Here is a 17,738-nt window from a genome sequence, read left to right on the forward strand (position 1 = left end):
GATGAGTCACCATGAGTAGGTGGATGACTCGGACCAGATTAGCACTGTCAAATAATTCCCGGCGCAGTACTAACACAACTGCCCAGTAGAAAAAAAAGCGGACACTCACAAAGAACCTGAAAGAAAGAATCATAAAAACTCTCTTTCTCTCTCTTCCCCCCTCACTAAATTCTGTCACTCGCTCTTGTGCTCACTCACTCTGTTGTTCTCCACCCACTCTCAGTATCCGGTCCAATCATCGGCTAAAAAAAAATCGGGTCCGGTCCGTCAATCGAACTAAATAAACTGCAACTCTGTTCAGGTTTGGCTAGGGTTTGTTTTCTCAATCGTTTGATTTTTTTACAAATTTAGATTAAATCACTAATTTATTTTCAGCTCAATTTGCAATTAATTTGCAGGTTTTTTTTGTTTATGTCTCCTACAAAACCTAGTTGTGCTCGTATACTAATATTAGTGGTAGCTACTATGAACCTACAAAACATTGAATTAGCGTAACTGAAGAATGCCGGGGATTCCTTTAGTCACTCGTGAAACCTCCTCGTATGTGCTTTTTAAATAATTAATTTCTCATTTTTTTGGATTTGAATAAATTTTTTGTCGAGTGAATATTTTTATTTTTTATTGTTATTGGAAGATATAGCAGAAGCACGATAGATCAGATGTGCCGTGAAGATGGACGTGGTGGTGGTGGTGGTTTGCATTTAACTGAAGAAGAAGAAATTGCTGCTGAAGAAAGTCTTTCGATGTATTGCAAGCCTGTTGAGCTTTATAATATTCTTCAGCGTCGCGCCATTGGAAATGTAATTATATTTACGTTTTACTTGATAGTTTTTTTCTTTTATGTCGTTATTTGTTTTGCGTTTCTGATTGAATATACTTTCTTTTTGTCTATGAGGTAGCCGTCGTATTTGCAAAGATGCTTGCGGTATAAAATACAGGTGAAGAATAAAAGAAGGTAATGATGTTCCTTTCCACTGTTCTTTAAGTTTGGAGTAATTTGCATAAGTGAAATATTTTTGTTGAAGCTTTTGTATGTGTTTGTGTTTAGCTATATGAATTGTAATAAGTTGTTTAGGGATTTAATGATACGGTCCATGTTATAGTTGTGTAAGGATGCTGGCTTATTTTTGTTGATTAAATTTTGAGGATGTAAATGATTTTGAGGTGCTTACCAGGTTTCTTTTGATTAAACTTGTAGAATACAAATGACAATTTCGATGCCTGTTACTCTAAATGGAGCTGTACAGTCACATAGTCTATTTCCCCTGTACATTTTGTTGGCAAGGCTTGTATCCAAAATTGGGGTTTTAGAGGTAAGAATGCATCTATTTCCTTATCCTAGCTAGATTGATGTATATCAGTGCTATTAGAGGTAGTATTATGTGGTGGTTATCTATTTCTAATGTTCCACCTTTGCTTTTGTACCCTGCTATAAAGTATTCTGCAGTATATCACTTTAGTCGACCGTGTGTTTTGACCAACTTTGCTGGAGTCGAGGGCAGTACTCAAGCGCAAACAAATTTCGTTCTCCCTGAGATGAATAAGCTAGCATCAGAGGTCAAATCTGGCTCACTGTATGTCTTGCTTGTCAGCTTTGGTATGCATTCATATGTTTGGTTGGTACTTGAGAACTTATCTGCCATATAAGAATATTTGGTCTCACTGTCATTGTTATTTTTGGCAGCTGGGGCCCAAAGTTCTATGCGTGGAATTGATTTAACCAACGGTCATTTGGGTATGGAATTGTTTCCATGTGAGATATGCTTTGGTTCCTTAACTACTTCTTATATGATGTCACGTGGAAAGTGTTTCAAATGCATGCTATACTATTTTCTTGTAATTGGTCTGTTTGTAATTTTTTGTTGCCAAGAAATTACTATAGATGTTTTTAAGGTTCAAAATTTTTTCTTTCTATTCTACATGGAGAAAAAAAAGTAATAAACCAGACAATGTAATGACAAAATGCCATGTCAAACAACTCATTATCACAATCTGGGCCTTGCTGATGGGGCTTTAATTGCCCTTTTCTTTTTTCTAATAGTTGTCTTTTTGCATCGTGAAATCCAGTTTTTCAATTTGAAATATTGCTTGTACATGGCAGAAAATGTTGGAGGATGCTGTCTATTGGGGAAGATACCATTAGACTCGCTGTGTAATTTTTGGGAGAAGTCACCAAATTTGGGTTTGGGACAACGAGTGGAGGTGACATCTCCTGTTGACATGAATGCTTGCTTCTTGAAGGTAAAGCACTTTAAATCCTGGTTAGCTAATTATTTTTTCATATTTTTCTTAAACCCATGATTTTTTAATAAGGAGACTCCATCCTAACTGACTCCACACTATTACCCATTAGAGAGGCTGGACCTGATTCATCTTAGTTTACAAACGCTATCACAATATAGGTCTAATCATTGCCTATAACACAATGTCATGGGTTAAGCCTGATTTTTTTGTTTGATTTCATTATTCAAAGAACAAAATTAGCCATGGTCTTATCACCACCACATCACTCTGACAGGCCAAGTGGTGTTGCTCCTTTATCCTCTGCCGAATGGCCTGTGTAAAGAAGCTACTAACTGCTGTTGTTCTTGCATGCTTTCACGAAGTTTGACATAGACCTGTAGACTTTCCACTTTCCATGCTGTTCTCAGCTGTAGAAATGCTTTACATTTTCTGCTGTATGATTAAATAGTGATGGCTGGAAGCTGACATTAGCATCTTCTTGGGCAGCCTCATGACCGGGAACATTACTTGACCTGAATAATTTAAGCGTGTGATTTATTTGTTTTGTGCAGTCTGATTGTCAAGGACTCATCAGATTCCATTTGTATTTGGAGATTTAAGAGCGTTTTTTTTGTGTTTCTCTTCTTGCAGTTGACTTGTTTGACCGAGGACAACTGTGTTTTAATTCAAATTCCATTTAATTCTGAAACTGTGGTTTGTTCTGTTCTCAAAAGTCTTTTAGTTGGATAAATTCAAAATCATTTATTATATCTACTGCTAGATGTTTCTTTTCTGACAGAAGAATGTATTTTGGTTGTTTGTATTTACCAAAGAATACATCACAGCTGCAAGTCAACGTTTCTGCAGAAGAGGTTGGGGCTAAGGAAAAATCTTCTTATCATTCATACACCTGTGGTGACATTTCTTCTTCGTCGTTGTCTCATATCATTCGGTAATCTCTCTTATACATCCTAGCATCAAACACTTTTCAATTGATATTGTTTTTCTTTATTGCACTGGTCCTGATTTGAGAATTCTTTGTTTTCCTATATGAGTATGATAAAACATTTTCACTTCTTGTATTATGTAGGTTGAGGGCAGGAAATGTGATTTTCAACTATAGGTATTACAATAATAAGTTGCAGAAAACTGAAGGTAAAATTAATTTTCTTTTCTTTGTTTTGTTTTAATGCATTTTAATGTCTTATGGGTTCACATTTTGGCTTAGATGGAAGAACTTATAACAGCTTCAATCTTGAAGAGAACAGATTTTTCCTTTTGAACTCTTCAATTCCTTGATAGTAGATATTTGTTCAATTGTTATTGATGGGTCTCTGCACTTTTAATTTTTTTCTTGGGCTTCTGGATCTGTAAGCTCCTTTTCCTCTTCTTCTATAACGTGTTGGATGTCTAACTCGCAGTAACTGAAGACTTTTCCTGCCCATTCTGCTTGGTAAAATGTGCAAGCTTCAAGGTTGGAGGTTTTCCTGATATCCTTTTGTTCCTTGTGATGAAAACAAAACCATTACTGTCTTTCTTTCAGGCTGAGTTCTTATGTTGAGTTCCATATAATTTTTTTTTTGCTCCTTAGGGTCTGAGATATCACTTGCCCTCATCACATGATCTCTTCAACTTTGAATTTTGGGTTGGTAAACTACAGGAATCTTGGGTGAATTCAGTTCTTTACGTTTGAATTCGGTTCTTTACATATTTTGTACTATAATGACTATTCCTGTGTATGTCTTGCAGATAACGGAAGAATTTCAAGCTGTAAATATATTTGTGAAAACTGATATTTGGAGATCTGAGGTTAGAATAATTCCTCCTATAATAAATTCTTCTTGGCATTTTATTGTTACTTCCAATTTGCAATAACAACAGTTCATATTTGAACTTTTATTTGTCCTATATATGTTATTTTTTCAAGTTACAAAGTCAACAAGCATTTACCATATCTAGTTGGTCTTTATGCTCCTATTATGAATTTTTCATGTGAAATAAAGCAAAACAAAGAAAGGGTAATATTGCTTGTTTTAAACAGAAAACTTGAAAGTGAACATATACATAAATATATTGCTTCCTTATCAAGAGCTTTAGAGCATCGTTTAGTTTAGTGTCTCATAAACATATAAATACTGGAAATTTTATGATTTGCTGGAAGGAGATTCTCGTGATGCTTAATAGAATGCCATGTAAAATGAAACACTAAAATAAAAAGAGAATACAAACATACACATTACGTTGTTTACATTACCTTGAGAGCTTTCAGGGATTTGTCTGCTTTAGAGCATAAATATTGGAAATTATATGATTTGCTGGATGATAGGCGAGTTTCTGAGTTTATCATTATTAAGGCTGATAGGAAAATTTCTGTCATTGTTGACTTTATTCCATATACATATAAGTCAAGTAAAAACTATGGGAAAAATTAAGTGGTCTATGTGAACTGCTAAATATGCAATTTGGGGAAAATGCTTGGCATCCATGTGAGGTACAAAGCATGGTATATATCCTATTTGTTTTTTTTGGATTTCATATGCCAATTTCTTTTTATTCAGATTGTTGCAGATGGTATTGATCCAAAACAACAAACCTTCTTCTTTTGGTAAGTCTTAGATTTGTCTTGCTTGAAGTAACAAATTGATTCATCTTCTGTCAATTTTGTTGATATATTACAATACCATGGACTGAAATGGGTCTGTCCATATTTACCCATAGCTCAAAGAAACCAAAGCGCAAAAGACCCAAGAAACTTGTTCAAAAGGCAAAGAATGTACTTGACAAGACTCTGAGCAGGCAACAGGGAGCTGGTGAGCTGCTTGACAAGATTGGCGGTATGTGCTTTCTACTTATGTACATGAATTGTGCTGATGAATGGCATCCTTGTAACGAAATCTATGGAAATATTTAGACAATGGCTTAATGCATAATCTGCTAGATTTTTTATTTTTTGTTGTCATGATTAGGAATCTTGATGAACAATAAATAAATAAAAATGACAGCTCCCTGCACTTAGCCTGGCAGAAAAAAAAATTGTTTTTCTGCTCTTCACAACTTCAAAATTTGTCACCTCTTTCTTCCATAATAGGTACTGGATAGAGGACACATTTCAAAGCATTATTCTTTTGGGCCAAAAACATATTTTGGGAAAGCATGGGGCGGGTGTAATAAAACAGAGCCATTTGATTCATTGTAGGACTTCATTATCTATCTTTGTTCCTGCTGCAAGGTTTTGCTGTGGGAAGGAAATGAAGGAGCAAGTGGCATTTTTTGTACACTTGCCAGAGTTTGGAGTGGATGTAGCTAATGGGAACCTAGTAACTGGTTGGTCTATTGTAATGAAACTATGAGATATTTTCGATAGATTTATCAAATGCTATGCTGTGTAATCATAGTGCCAAATTTTACAATTCTGTTATTTGTAGCTGTGTCTTATGCTTGCATGCTTTACTTTCTTATTGTATGTTTGTTAGTTGACAACCTTATTTATTTGAGTGCTGATGTCTCAGGTGGGAAGGATTTGCAAACCGCTAGCATGTGCAGCAGAGAGTATGGAGAACACAATCGTTCTGGTGCTGATGTTGTGGGGGTTTCAGGTTCTGCAGCACATGCATATCCTGATGCTGAATGTGCTCAATTGGTACCTGGGAATAATCTTGCACCTCCTGCCATGCTACAATTTGCAAAGACAAGAAAATTATCAATTGAACGGTCTGACATGAGAAAGTAGGTCTCAGTTCATCTTTATTCTTGTAGCATATCTTCTTTCTTAATTCTAAAGTCAATTGAAAATTGCACGAGTAGTAGAATCTCCATTTGTTAGGTCTGGTCAACAAGGATGAAGTGCTGCATGGTCAGTTTATCTGTTGCACTTGTTTAGGCTGTAATATGTGACTCAAATTAAAATGTTATTGAGTGAATGTATCCTTGAAGTAGCCAACTAACTTGTCGGAGTATTGTTGTTGATTGTAATTGTTCTATAGGTTGCAGCTTATTGTTTTGTAATACACAGTGTGAATTACTTTTCTAATGTATTTAATCTGAGGTAGTCACTTTATTCATTGTTTATTGCTTGAAGCTTATAATTTGTCAAATTGATAAATATTTTTTGAAGCTTAAATATGGGTTTAATCTAACTATTATCTTTCTTCAGCCGTACGCTCCTTCACAAACGACAATTTTTTCACTCACATAGAGCTCAGGTGAGTAATGACCGTCTTTCAATGAACAATTCTATTTTGTCATTTGCTTTACTCTTAATCTATGCCTGTTGTTGAATGAATTGAATGTTAGGCTTTCTTCTGAAGTATGTGACTGGCATTTATTATTGATGGACAAATGTCATGTATTCCAAACTTTAGTGAGAGTGTGCATACTGGATATACCTGTGTTAGTGTTTTAATGCATGTGACACCTTTGAAGATTCTAGCCATGCACCTGTCTTAGGAGAGTTTATTTAAAATGTCTACTTCTAACAGTTAAGACATGCTCATACATTTTTTTTATTGTCATGTTAGTATAAATCATCAAAATCAAGTGGTTTATCTTGATGCAGATTATTAAAAATAGAGGTGAATTCCTTAGGGAATCATAAAAAACTGACTCTTTTTATTTAGTTTTCCGAAAATGTCAAGCATGTTGCCGTATGCTTTGCTGAATATCAATGTCATACATGTTTGAATCTGTCTCAAGTGTGTGTACTGTTCTCTTCGCTACTCACAGATTAGTTTTTTTCCATGTTCTCATTGACTAATGGAATTTGACTAGTTTTTGTAATTTAATTCCAACTCTACAATATAAAAAGTAAAAGAAAATCTATGAATTACTTAGATTCTATGGACAAATTTTTGAAATTGATGTTCATTTTGTTTTCTTAAGCCAATGGCAGTTGAGCAAGTTATGTCAGATCGGGATAGTGAGGATGAAGTTGACGATGATGTTGCAGATTTTGAAGACCGAAGGGTATGTTTAATGATTAAGTTGCCTAATACTAGTTTGGTACTCTTATGATGCAATTTTGAAACATGTGTGTGCATATGGTATACATGTTACCCTTTTCCATTGGATTGATTTTCTGAGCTGAAGTTAGTCCCTCTTGAATTTATGAAGTGATAAGATTTAGGATGCATTAAGTTTAAGCACTTATTAATTTATCATCATTTAAAAATATTATTTTCAAAATATGTATTACTTTTTTCTTCTCTAAAATAACAATTAGTTATCGACATTACTACTTGAGATCACAAACACAGTCAACCTCATGAGTCCAATCATCCTGGACTCCCATCAATTGACTCATCAATTTATCATATCTAAATAATCAAATATAGACTAATTACTAAAGAAATTAAGACATGTATTAATCAAAACAGAGAATCTGACATATAGTGGAAAACATGATTTTTACTCGTCACTACAACTCTACTTCCAATTTCAAAATAAAACTCATATTTCCATACAAAAAGTGACATCTGTCTAGCACAATTCAAAAGTAGCCTACATTTCCATCTACATACCAAAAGCCGCAGTTTATATTTACATAAGAGAACTACCTAACATATACTAAACAAAACTGATGAATAGCAAGTCCTACCGGTATGTGAAGTACTTGCAATGATTAGCCAACAATGTAAAAATACAATTAACAGTTGACGTGAATAAACAAAGATTCTTCTAAAGATTCTTTCATGTCAATATTATTAATTTTCTTATGCAAGAAGATATTGTGTCTATTTATTCAATGAGTGATAATACAATCATTAAACTCATTAGTCAGTTGGTTCCTCATCTATGGTCCACATCACTTTGACCATCCTCACTGGATGGTCAATTATTCCCACTTATTCATCAATTATTCCATCAACAAATGTTATCCTTTCTAGTAATCCCTTTTTGATTACCACAAATTTCTAGATTAGTTGCCTGTAATTCCGGCACTCCATTTGAGTGCCACACACATTACATCTTCCGGTTTTTCATATGAAAGCCAATATCCATCTGACATCTATTCAGATATCATTTATTCCAGCATTCTCGATTGAATGCCACAACATTCATTATGGCTTTTTATATAAAAGCCAATATGCATCCGATATCTCATTCATATATCATTTATTCCAGCATTCTTGATTGAATGCCACATATCATTCATTCCTGCTTTTTATATGAAAAGTCGGAATGAATGATATGTGGCATTCAATCGAGAATGCTGGAATAAATGATATCTGAACAATTGATCATTTGTAATTATCACAATTATGGTAAAGCTAGTTAAATAATGAAATGATAAGATTAATTATTATGGTACATTAGGTAAATATACTTAATATTTCATATTAAATCATAATGAAATTTACAAACTGAATAATATTTTTTTTCTTTTCTCAAGTTAATAAGACCTATTGAATATAATTGCTTTGCACCATTTGCTAGTAGCACAATTATGGAGTAATTAGTTATGAAATGATGAAATAAATTCTTTACTCCAAAATAAGTAAAGATACTTGATGGTCTGTAACTTGAAGGCACTTAATTATAATGCCTACATGTAACCATAGAAAAGGCTGTCATGAATAATCTATTATGCTGCAGATGCTTGATGATTTTGTAGACGTGACTAAAGATGAGAAGCAAATGATGCACTTGTGGAACTCATTTGTGAGGAAGCAGCGGTAATCTTCTCTTTACACACTGCCTTGAATTGGTATTTTGTTTCTCATGTAGATCTTTTGTATCCGTTTGTTGTTATTGAACAAGATTATGTTTGGGAGGCAAGTTATGGATGGGAGAGTTTGGGGAGGGGGCATTTGGAAGTATGGTGAATTGGGCATTATGCCTATTCAACACCGCTCTCTTCGTTTCGACTGTTTTGGATCTAACTAACATTGTTTTGCATTTGTTTTCACATAGATATAAAATTGTGCAAATTGTCTTGTTTTGAACTTGCTTTTCATTCTGGCAGGGTTCTTGCAGATGGACATATCCCGTGGGCATGCGAGGCATTCACGAGATTGCATGGACACAACCTTGTCCTAGCCCCAGCTCTGATTTGGTAAGTCGTCTACCAATTTTAATTTGAAATGTCTTCATATTCTACTCTGGTTGTTTCTTTTCTTCCTATACTACTTCCCCTCTTATACGTACACAAGCAGATTATGTTCTATCAGTAATTAAAGCACTTAAAGAAATTCTCTGGCTCGCCCACTTTCAGAGCCAGCAATTTTGCATATCACTTATTCTAATGGGCTTGGCAGGTGTTGGAGATTATTTATGATCAAACTGTGGAATCACGGACTGCTTGATGCACGGACGATGAACATGTGTAATATGATTCTTGAACAATTCCAAAAGCAGGATTTGGATCCTATGAAAAGCTAGAGATTGCATGGACAAGGAGGAATAAAATTTGCCTTTCCATTTATTATTTTGTTCTTGCATTTAATTGTGGGGCTCAATTGCCAACCTTTCCTTTCGTCTCTGTTCATCATACTATGTTCCTGTTGATCTACTAAATTCATACACACAGAACCACCAATATCCACACGATGAAGTTTTGTTTTATATTAAATATTTAAGATCGTGCTGATTGCTAGAGAGTAGCTGTTCTACAATTTTCTTTTTAATCTCTACGTTGTTATGTTGTGCAGTATTTTTTTTCTTTTCTAGATTGCATGAAGATAAAGATTGCGCTCTTATAAATAGGAGATGGCAAGAGAAAGAATTCTTGTAAATTGTTTGAAAGCGTTTTTTCTGGACTTTTTACCTAAAACTCAATTGAAAATAATGTTTGATTTATTTTTGTGAAAAGTCCGCATATCTCCCCCAACCATCATCCTATTCTCTATCAGGTCCCCAAACAAACAAACTCTCAACTGGGTCCCCACCTATTGGACATTACTATTTGCCTTAAGATTCTTGCCTTTAAAATCATAAAAAGAAATTCTTGAATTTTAACAATGGAAACTAGTTAGGTATTGTTTGATGGGTAATCTGATTTAGATTTGGTTTGTTCATGGAGCTAATTTATAATCATATGTAGCTGGGTAATTTATCCTTTGCCCTTAAATTCTTATAAACTTTTCCTAAAATGCTCAAATCATATTTGTGTGGATGTATATATGTATGACAACATATTTTCAATACTAGAAACTTATGTTTGCTTTCATCCTCCAAATGTTAAAGAAAAAAAATCTGAGACTTGAGTTATTATTTCAATTAGCAATTTAAATTAAATAATATAAATTAAAAAATACAAAGAAATTGACAATGAAAAAAAGCTAAAAGAAACCTAACTTGATTTCATCCATATCACTAAATAATTCAATGATGAAGTGAAACTGAGAAAAAATAAAAAATAAAAATAATTTTTTTGATTAACTCGTAAATTTCGTGACTACAAACATAAAATCAGTATAATCTCATAGAAAAAAATAGAAATAAATCCAAAGATTAATTTTTAATAAATCACATGATAGCGTGATAACTCCATATAAAAAAAAATAAAAAGAAAAAAAGTTGAAGCTTAAGTTCTAGCAAGTAAAATATTGAAGTACAAAATCAAATAAAAAATTCTATAAAAAATCAAGAAAATAAAAAGAATAAGAATGTAAATAAAGACACAACTCTGAAATTTAGAATCACTAGCATAATTTTGGAGGGGGAGAAAAGAGGGGGGAAAAAACACTACTTGTGACAAATTACCCCATTACCGACATCACGCACCACCCCTAATATGAAAGACTCTGTGTCATCGGGAAGGAAATTTCTAACCACTAAGCTGCTGAAACTACATACCCCATTTACCTCCATCGTTAGTTCACATGCCAACATAATTTTTAGACCCGGTCCGATTTAAGACTCGGGTTTTAGATTTTAACCGGGTCACTTGGGTTAATTTTTTTTTAAAATAAATCAAAACTATACCGTTTTAGTAAAAACCAAAAGTCAACGAGTTGCAACCGGGTTTTTGACCAGGTCTTTCTGAGTCAACCGAGTCGCCGGGTCACACTAGGTTTTTCCTTTCCCTGTTTTTTCTTCAACTCGACCCGATTCTAGCCTCGAGTCCCAAGCTGGCCGGTTTTAAAACTATACATGCCAGCATTGTTTGGCGTTTGCCACTAGCTAGCCAGCCATAAGCATGATCTATTTATAATTACTGCCTATTTAATTTTCCACTAGAAACTCCCTTGAAAGATACTAATGGATAGGAAGACATAAAAGTTAAAGGATATCAAATTAAAACCAACATACCAGAAATTAAGAAATAACATCATTTATTACAGACCCAAAATTAACAAGACAGCAAACAGCAAATTATTTAAGATCAACACTCACAAAAGACTCATTAACAAGAAGCCAATGACAATGACATTAAAAATTAGAGATTACACAGCCAAGTATTTAACTCCTCCAACAAAAACACATATCCCTCGCAGCAATTTCCTTGATCTCCACCCAATACTTCTTTAAACATCAGTTCTGTTCTTTCCATCGAAAGAGGGTACAAGGGAGATCGTGACGTGCAAGTCTTTCAAGGTGTCTATTGGGCAGCTTGTAGCCCAAACTGCTCACCCCGTTCTTTCATTTCCCTTGCCTTACCAACCAGCTTCATGCCTGCCTGGTCCAGCTGTTCTGCCCCTGGAGGATGCCTCCCAGTAACATACCTTCAAGAGGTCCATTTCAAAATATTACGCTTACTAAGCCAAAAATCGAAAAGAAAACTAATGTACGTACCTGTACATCCATGACATGACAGTAATTCCTGTTACGCCGAAGCCACCAGAGGCTAAGAACCCCATAAGCAAGAGATAAATTGTTATCACAGCAGGAACGATAACTGGACTGAATATGATCAGCAATGGAGTGGCTACGGTCAACAGAATGACGGTGGCAGTAAAGGTCAAACTGGAGACAACTAAAAGAGACCCACCGGTAGTGACAGCAGTAGTTGCCTTGACTACTTGGTGGGACCTTGGTTGTTGCCGTGGGTGCTTTGATTTTTGAAGATCAGCCATCGATGCTGGTTCAAACGGTGTCTGCTCTAAGTAAATGGAAATCTGATGGTAAATATATATATAGATATACACATTGTGATTTTCTTGTGTGTGAGAGAGGTGGGGTTATAAAGAGAGAAGGCCATAGGCACGTGTCAAAGAGAGATGAGGCACGTGTTGAGGAGATTGTCATACAAGGGTTGCATGCAACCCGAATGTATTAATTTTAGGACACGATGGTTTTTGTTTTATATGAGGTTGTTTTGAGAAATGAAATGAAAATGAAACTAGAAGACAGACAGGTTTGGGAGGACTAAATCCAAGGAATCCAAGCATACGATGATCATCCCCTCTGCAGCCTGTGCTCGAGATAGCTGCAAGAATTTTAATCGAATGAAGTTTTCTTGAAACAAAATAATTTAAGTGGGGATATTTCTCGCGGCCATGCAGCCGGAACAAGTTTAATAGCGATTGTTCTCACTTGGATTTCATCCAGGCTGTTTTATGTACTTAAGCAAGCTATAGATTCTGATAAGTAATTACAACGGATTATCGTTTAGGTGTTTAGAAAAGGGAAGAGAAGAGGGAGATGGAGCCAAAGCTTGTTATTCTTGTTTCTGCATACCCCATCACTCTCCAATGTCTGTAAAATATAAGCCAAGGAACAAGACTAGCTACACTAAGCCAACACATGGCTTAACAAGAGAAATAAAAACAGAAAGAACAAAAACGAAACGCGGTGGTGTTTACACACACTGCTTAACATCCACCAACGGTCACTCCTCCTTTCAAATTTCACCTACCGTAATTGTTTCCCCTTCTAATTCATTCCAGAAAAACGCTTGCAACAATTCCCCCCCCCCCCCTAAACCACGCCCTTGTCCTCGAGGGAGGATTCTGGAAATCTGAGCATGACTTCTTCCAAGAACTCTCCCGTTGCTTCTGCTGGAGACAAGCCCTTCCAGAGCACAAGGATTTGAGTAGCAGCTCGATTGCGATGCTTTACAATCCTTCGGTCCAACAATGTTTGGGGTTGTAAAGAAGATTCATCAGCCATCGTAGGTAACTCTTCAAACACTTTTTTATTTCCCACATGTTGCTTCAGTTGTGAGACATGAAAGACCGGGTGAATTGAGACAGATGGTGGTAACTCTAATTTGTAAGACATTGCCCCTCTTCTTTCAATAATTCTGTACGGACCATAAAACCTTGCTGATTGCTTGTGTGATGACCTCTATGCCACTGATTTCTGTCAGTAGGGTTGCAGCTTTAAGTATACCCAGTCACCTATCTTAAATATTGAGACATTAATTATGTGTTGTGCTGTAGTTAAATTACTTTTAAGCAATTTGAACATTCAAAATTTATTTGAGATAAGTTGTGCTAGAGATATTAATAATTTTTTTAGTTATAATTAGTTTTTTTATTTTAGAATTTTAATTAAAACCAGTCTCCTTAAACTTTTTAGTAATCCTAAATCAAATAATGATGATTCCTTGATACTAACACCGCTGCCTTGACTGAATGAGGAAAGTTCTACCAATGTGCTTACATGAGGGTTATCCATTCATAAGAGCAGGTATTTTAGTGTGGCCCTACACTTTTGTTTTTTATCTTTGAATCTTTTTTTAATTAATTTTTTTTTAATTTTATCTTTTAATATTATATTTATTTTTTATTGAGTTATCTCACTCTCATAAAACAAATCGTGAGTTTAGCGAGTTAACCCGGTTGGCTAGGATTTTGGTGTTTCAACTTTGGTTAAATCGGGTTGTTTTTTTAATTTATTTCTAAGAGATTATCTCGTTCTCATGTCCTTTAACATTAGATCTTTTTTTTTATCAGGTTATCCTCGTCTCATGACTGGGTTGCGGGTTTGACAGGTTAATCGAGTTGACTCAGTTCTTTTATTTTTTTTTATTGACTTTTTTTTCTCATTCTTATCATTTAATATTGTGTTTGATTGAGAATTAGATTTCACAATTTATTTTGACTTGATTTTTATGAGGTTATCCCGATCTTATGACCCGAAAATAGTGCTTAACGAGTTAACCCATATTGACTTAGCTTATTTTTTGTGTCATTTTTTTAATTAAATTTCTTACAAATCACCCGAGTAAATCTAGTAATATTTCATTAAAGAGAGTCAAAATCTAAAATTTATGTATCTTGATGTAGTGATATACTAAGTCATTATCTTTTTATGATTTTTTGAGTCTTTATATAATGGAATTTCCATTTATACAAGGATTGTTAAAAAAAAAATTAAAATATTAATGGCCATATTTGAGGCAAACTAAAAGTAGAGTCCACTCAATTCTAGGGTTAAGACTTTGTTGGAAGTTATGATCCAACAAAAGTAATTTAACATGGGAAATTAGCTTGATTAAAACATATTATGTGTGAGTGAGAAATTGATTCCAAAAAACCCTAGGTTGACATGTTTTATAAACCCAAAAACTCTCAATTTCATATTGAAAGATTACAATATTTTATTTTAGCTTATATGGTGGACAGTTGAAGAGTTAAAATTGAACTCAAAAGGCACCTAAGTTTTTAGAGGAGAGATGTCATAAGTTAAGCGGGCTTTGAGTTTAAGCCACGTGCGCTCACACACTGATCACTTAGTTTCGCATGACACGAGCTCGGGATCAAACCTAGGCTCCTGTCCGATTCTCTGATCCTAGGACTTGAGGCCTAAGCATGGGCTCGGTCTTAAGTTCATAGTAAAATAATTTTTAGATCTATAAAGAATTATTTTTTGCCAGCTCATGAATAAACAAACGTGAATCGTAACCTTTCTCTCCCTTAACAATTTATTTTCAAAGAAAACATGTGTTTTTTAAGGTGAAAAACTGTCATGTTTTTATTTTTTATTGTGGGTAATGAAGACAAAATAAAGAGAATTAATTAATGTAATTTTACATCGGTCTTGATTCCAAAAGTCAATATAAAAAGGGTTGAAGAAGAGATATTATGCACACCAAGGAATAACTCTTCCACCAACCTCTATTTTATTTTTATTTTTCCAGTTTTTTTCTATATTTTTTTGTTCAATCATTCTAGAGCTTAGATTCAAGTTTTTTATAAAGAGATTTTTTAGTTAGGTTTTCTAGTTCGTGAACCTTGAATAATAGCGTAAATAATCAAGTAATCAAAGGGGTAGTGTTGAAATCTTTAAGAGGTTAATTGCAATAAATTCATTTGCATTTAGTGATTAGTAATAAATCTTGAAAGGCAAATAATACAATCCTTGCAATGTAATATGCATTTCTTTTACGCTTCAACAAATATATTAAAAATTTATTTAAGATAATGTTATTTTTATATGTATGATTAAGCAATTAGAATTTATTTGTTTAATTTATCTTATTTAAGTCTATATAATTCCTAATTGAACAAAATTAAAGTTAAACAATTGCAATTAACTTTTGACAACATATGAGTTGCTTGATTCTCTTTATTCCCATTAAGAGTATGAGTTGCTTGATTCTCTTTATTCCCATTAACTCTTAAAGACAGGATACAAAGATATGATGACAACGTTGAGAATGGCTTCCAAAACAAGTTGTAGTTAATTTATCGTAACAAGTGATGTTGGAAATTAAGTTTGGTGAGTCGAACTTTAAAGGCAACTTCAACAAGTGGGCATGATCCATGGCAGGTCCTTTCATGGTGGAAGACACGTACGGTTAATATTTTTTTCATTTTTATGAATAATTTTTTCTTTTATGTTTTTTGGTTTTTAAATCTAGTAGTGGAAGTCATCCGTTGTTGAAATATATATATATATATATATAACGAATAACCTGTTATTAAGTTGATTTATGTAATTTAAGGAACACGAGGATGCTAATGAGCCATGCTTATTTTTAGGTAGTTTTCTTCTTCTTCTTCTTCTTCTTTCCTCCACCTTTTATCCAAAATTCAAGCTTTGCTAATTATTTCTAATAATAATCTTGTCTCTGTCCAATCACATTGCCTCCCAAAATGAAATCTTGACAAAAGAAAGACAAACAAGATAATGCACTATTCCACACAAGTGGTTCAAATATCTCCTTCATCGCGAGTCATGCTTGGGCAATTTTTCCAAGGCTCTGGACTTTTATCTTAATTTTTTCTTCATTGAATAGGAAGGGGTCTAAATCAAACATTTTCCACTGGGCTTCCTCATAATCATGATAATTGCCGTAAACAAATTTTGGAACACTAAATTTTTTAAAAAAATTCTTGGGAGGTTGATTGCGTGATATTAAATGATTAGAGACTGATTTGATTAGGAAAAAAAAGAAAGAAAGATGTGATGTCGTGTTGAATATTACTGTGGATTACCTTCCACCTCTCAATAGCCTTTAAATTTCGCCAGTTTTACACCTGAAGTCACAAACCGTGACCTTTTTTTATATATATCTCAAGGCTAAAAACAGACTTTCTCTGCCTCCAAGATTTTAAAATATGCCAAAAAAAATGCAGCCTTCACTCTACTGCTCCAAGAAACACGTTGAAGCAAAGCTAGAGAATGTTGAAGGAGGTCCTGAGCAATAACAAGCTGGAGGTTTTTGTCCTCTCCTTAGCCACACCACAAGACAGAGAAGTAATGTCCTTGGTGAAGATCAATGGTGGAGAAAAAATGGAGAAATATCAATGATTGAGATTTTTTTGGTTTAGGGACCGTTGAAGATTCTCTCCTTTTCTATAAAAAGAAAGAGAATTACAGAAGAAAATGGCCCCTGTTACTCTCTAAAAACATAGAAACTGTTCCTCTTTTAGCCAAAAAAGCAGTGCAAAAACCCTCACCCACCAGCAACAGCCATTCATCCCCTTCCCAGTTACCACTGCCACCATTCCACCTTTCCTTCCTCTAGCTTTAATAGAGATGTCCATGTCACCTCCTATTCACGACCAAACCATTTCCCTACCACTTTTGCCTTCAGCAGCAACTTCATCCTCCCGCTAAAAACACCTCACTAAACAGCCATCTTCATCTTCTCAACCGAAGCCTCCATATATATCTCCAACCAATTAGACCAACAAAACCAACGAACTCCTCAGCTATGGAAGCCCCAACAAATTAACAACAAACCGTGACCTATAAACCTCCCATCTCCTCCTTCCAAACACCCAAGACAGTCTTCCTCACCTTTTCAACCGTGAGAAGTAAAGGTTCTTCCTCCCGTGTAGCGTCAGTAACGCCCAGCAGCAGTAGCAAACCTCAACTCCAGCAGAGTCTCCTCACTCCAACACCTGCACCGTGACCTTTTTTTTCACACAGAAGCATAGCCACTCACCTCCAACCAGCTCCACTTTCATTTACACCGAGAGCAACTCCATTTCACGGCAGCAGTAGTGCAGCGTGTTCCTGTAGTATCACAGCCACCAGCTTTTCCTTCTCCAGTGACAGGGAGCACCACAGCAACGAACACAGCTGCACCGTGGACCACCAGCAACCCTGTCGTGAACCATACCCCCACCACCGTGAGCGGCCACCACTGACGAGCACCGCCACCAGTGACTCCCTCAGAC

At 34.9% G+C, this 17,738-nt stretch overlaps 2 protein-coding genes across 7 annotated transcripts; one reads left to right on the forward strand and one right to left on the reverse strand.

Moving 5' to 3' along the window:
• Window positions 1-26: 26 nt before the first annotated feature.
• On the forward strand, window positions 27-9,816 carry LOC18097071 (polycomb group protein EMBRYONIC FLOWER 2). 6 transcript variants are annotated; one of them, XM_052451562.1, is made up of 22 exons: window positions 40-301; window positions 399-540; window positions 641-800; window positions 900-955; window positions 1,199-1,313; window positions 1,438-1,597; window positions 1,685-1,735; window positions 2,102-2,241; window positions 2,875-2,937; window positions 3,057-3,175; window positions 3,314-3,378; window positions 3,645-3,697; window positions 3,815-3,868; window positions 3,973-4,032; window positions 4,782-4,828; window positions 4,942-5,057; window positions 5,733-5,949; window positions 6,377-6,425; window positions 7,102-7,185; window positions 8,815-8,894; window positions 9,185-9,274; window positions 9,477-9,816. In XM_052451562.1, the coding sequence occupies exons 2-22, from the start codon at window positions 503-505 to the stop codon at window positions 9,598-9,600; spliced, it is 1,941 nt and encodes a 646-aa protein (XP_052307522.1). In that variant the 5' UTR covers window positions 40-301; window positions 399-502; the 3' UTR covers window positions 9,601-9,816. The 6 variants fall into 6 exon arrangements, 5 of the variants coding, with proteins under 5 accessions (XP_052307524.1, XP_052307522.1, XP_052307523.1 ...); XM_052451563.1 differs by having other exon boundaries at window positions 644-800; XM_052451561.1 differs by having other exon boundaries at window positions 41-301; window positions 376-540; window positions 635-800.
• A 1,620-nt stretch (window positions 9,817-11,436) lies between these two features.
• On the reverse strand, window positions 11,437-12,296 carry LOC7497539 (oleosin Cor a 13). The gene is made up of 2 exons (XM_002304555.3): window positions 11,956-12,296; window positions 11,437-11,885 (listed from the first exon to the last, which is right to left on the reverse strand). Exons 1-2 carry the CDS (start codon window positions 12,234-12,236, stop codon window positions 11,762-11,764), a joined length of 405 nt encoding a protein of 134 aa, XP_002304591.1. The 5' UTR covers window positions 12,237-12,296; the 3' UTR covers window positions 11,437-11,761.
• Between the last annotated feature and the right edge of the window lie 5,442 nt (window positions 12,297-17,738).

This window comes from Populus trichocarpa, chromosome 3 (assembly GCF_000002775.5).
Source record: "Populus trichocarpa isolate Nisqually-1 chromosome 3, P.trichocarpa_v4.1, whole genome shotgun sequence".
Lineage (NCBI taxonomy): Eukaryota > Viridiplantae > Streptophyta > Magnoliopsida > Malpighiales > Salicaceae > Populus > Populus trichocarpa.

Bases quoted from the DNA above. Each gene is read 5' to 3' on its own strand.
- LOC18097071 (XM_052451561.1), top strand. From the start codon at position 503: ATGCCGGGGATTCCTTTAGTCACTCGTGAAACCTCCTC. The intron at 4,829-4,941 runs GTAAGTCTTAGA...ATTTACCCATAG, and splicing joins CAACAAACCTTCTTCTTTTG to CTCAAAGAAACCAAAGCGCA. The intron at 9,275-9,476 runs GTAAGTCGTCTA...TGGGCTTGGCAG, and splicing joins CTAGCCCCAGCTCTGATTTG to GTGTTGGAGATTATTTATGA.
- LOC7497539 (XM_002304555.3), bottom strand. From the start codon at position 12,236: ATGGCTGATCTTCAAAAATCAAAGCACCCACGGCAACAACCAAGGTCC. The intron at 11,886-11,955 runs GTACGTACATTA...GACCTCTTGAAG, and splicing joins GTCATGTCATGGATGTACAG to GTATGTTACTGGGAGGCATC.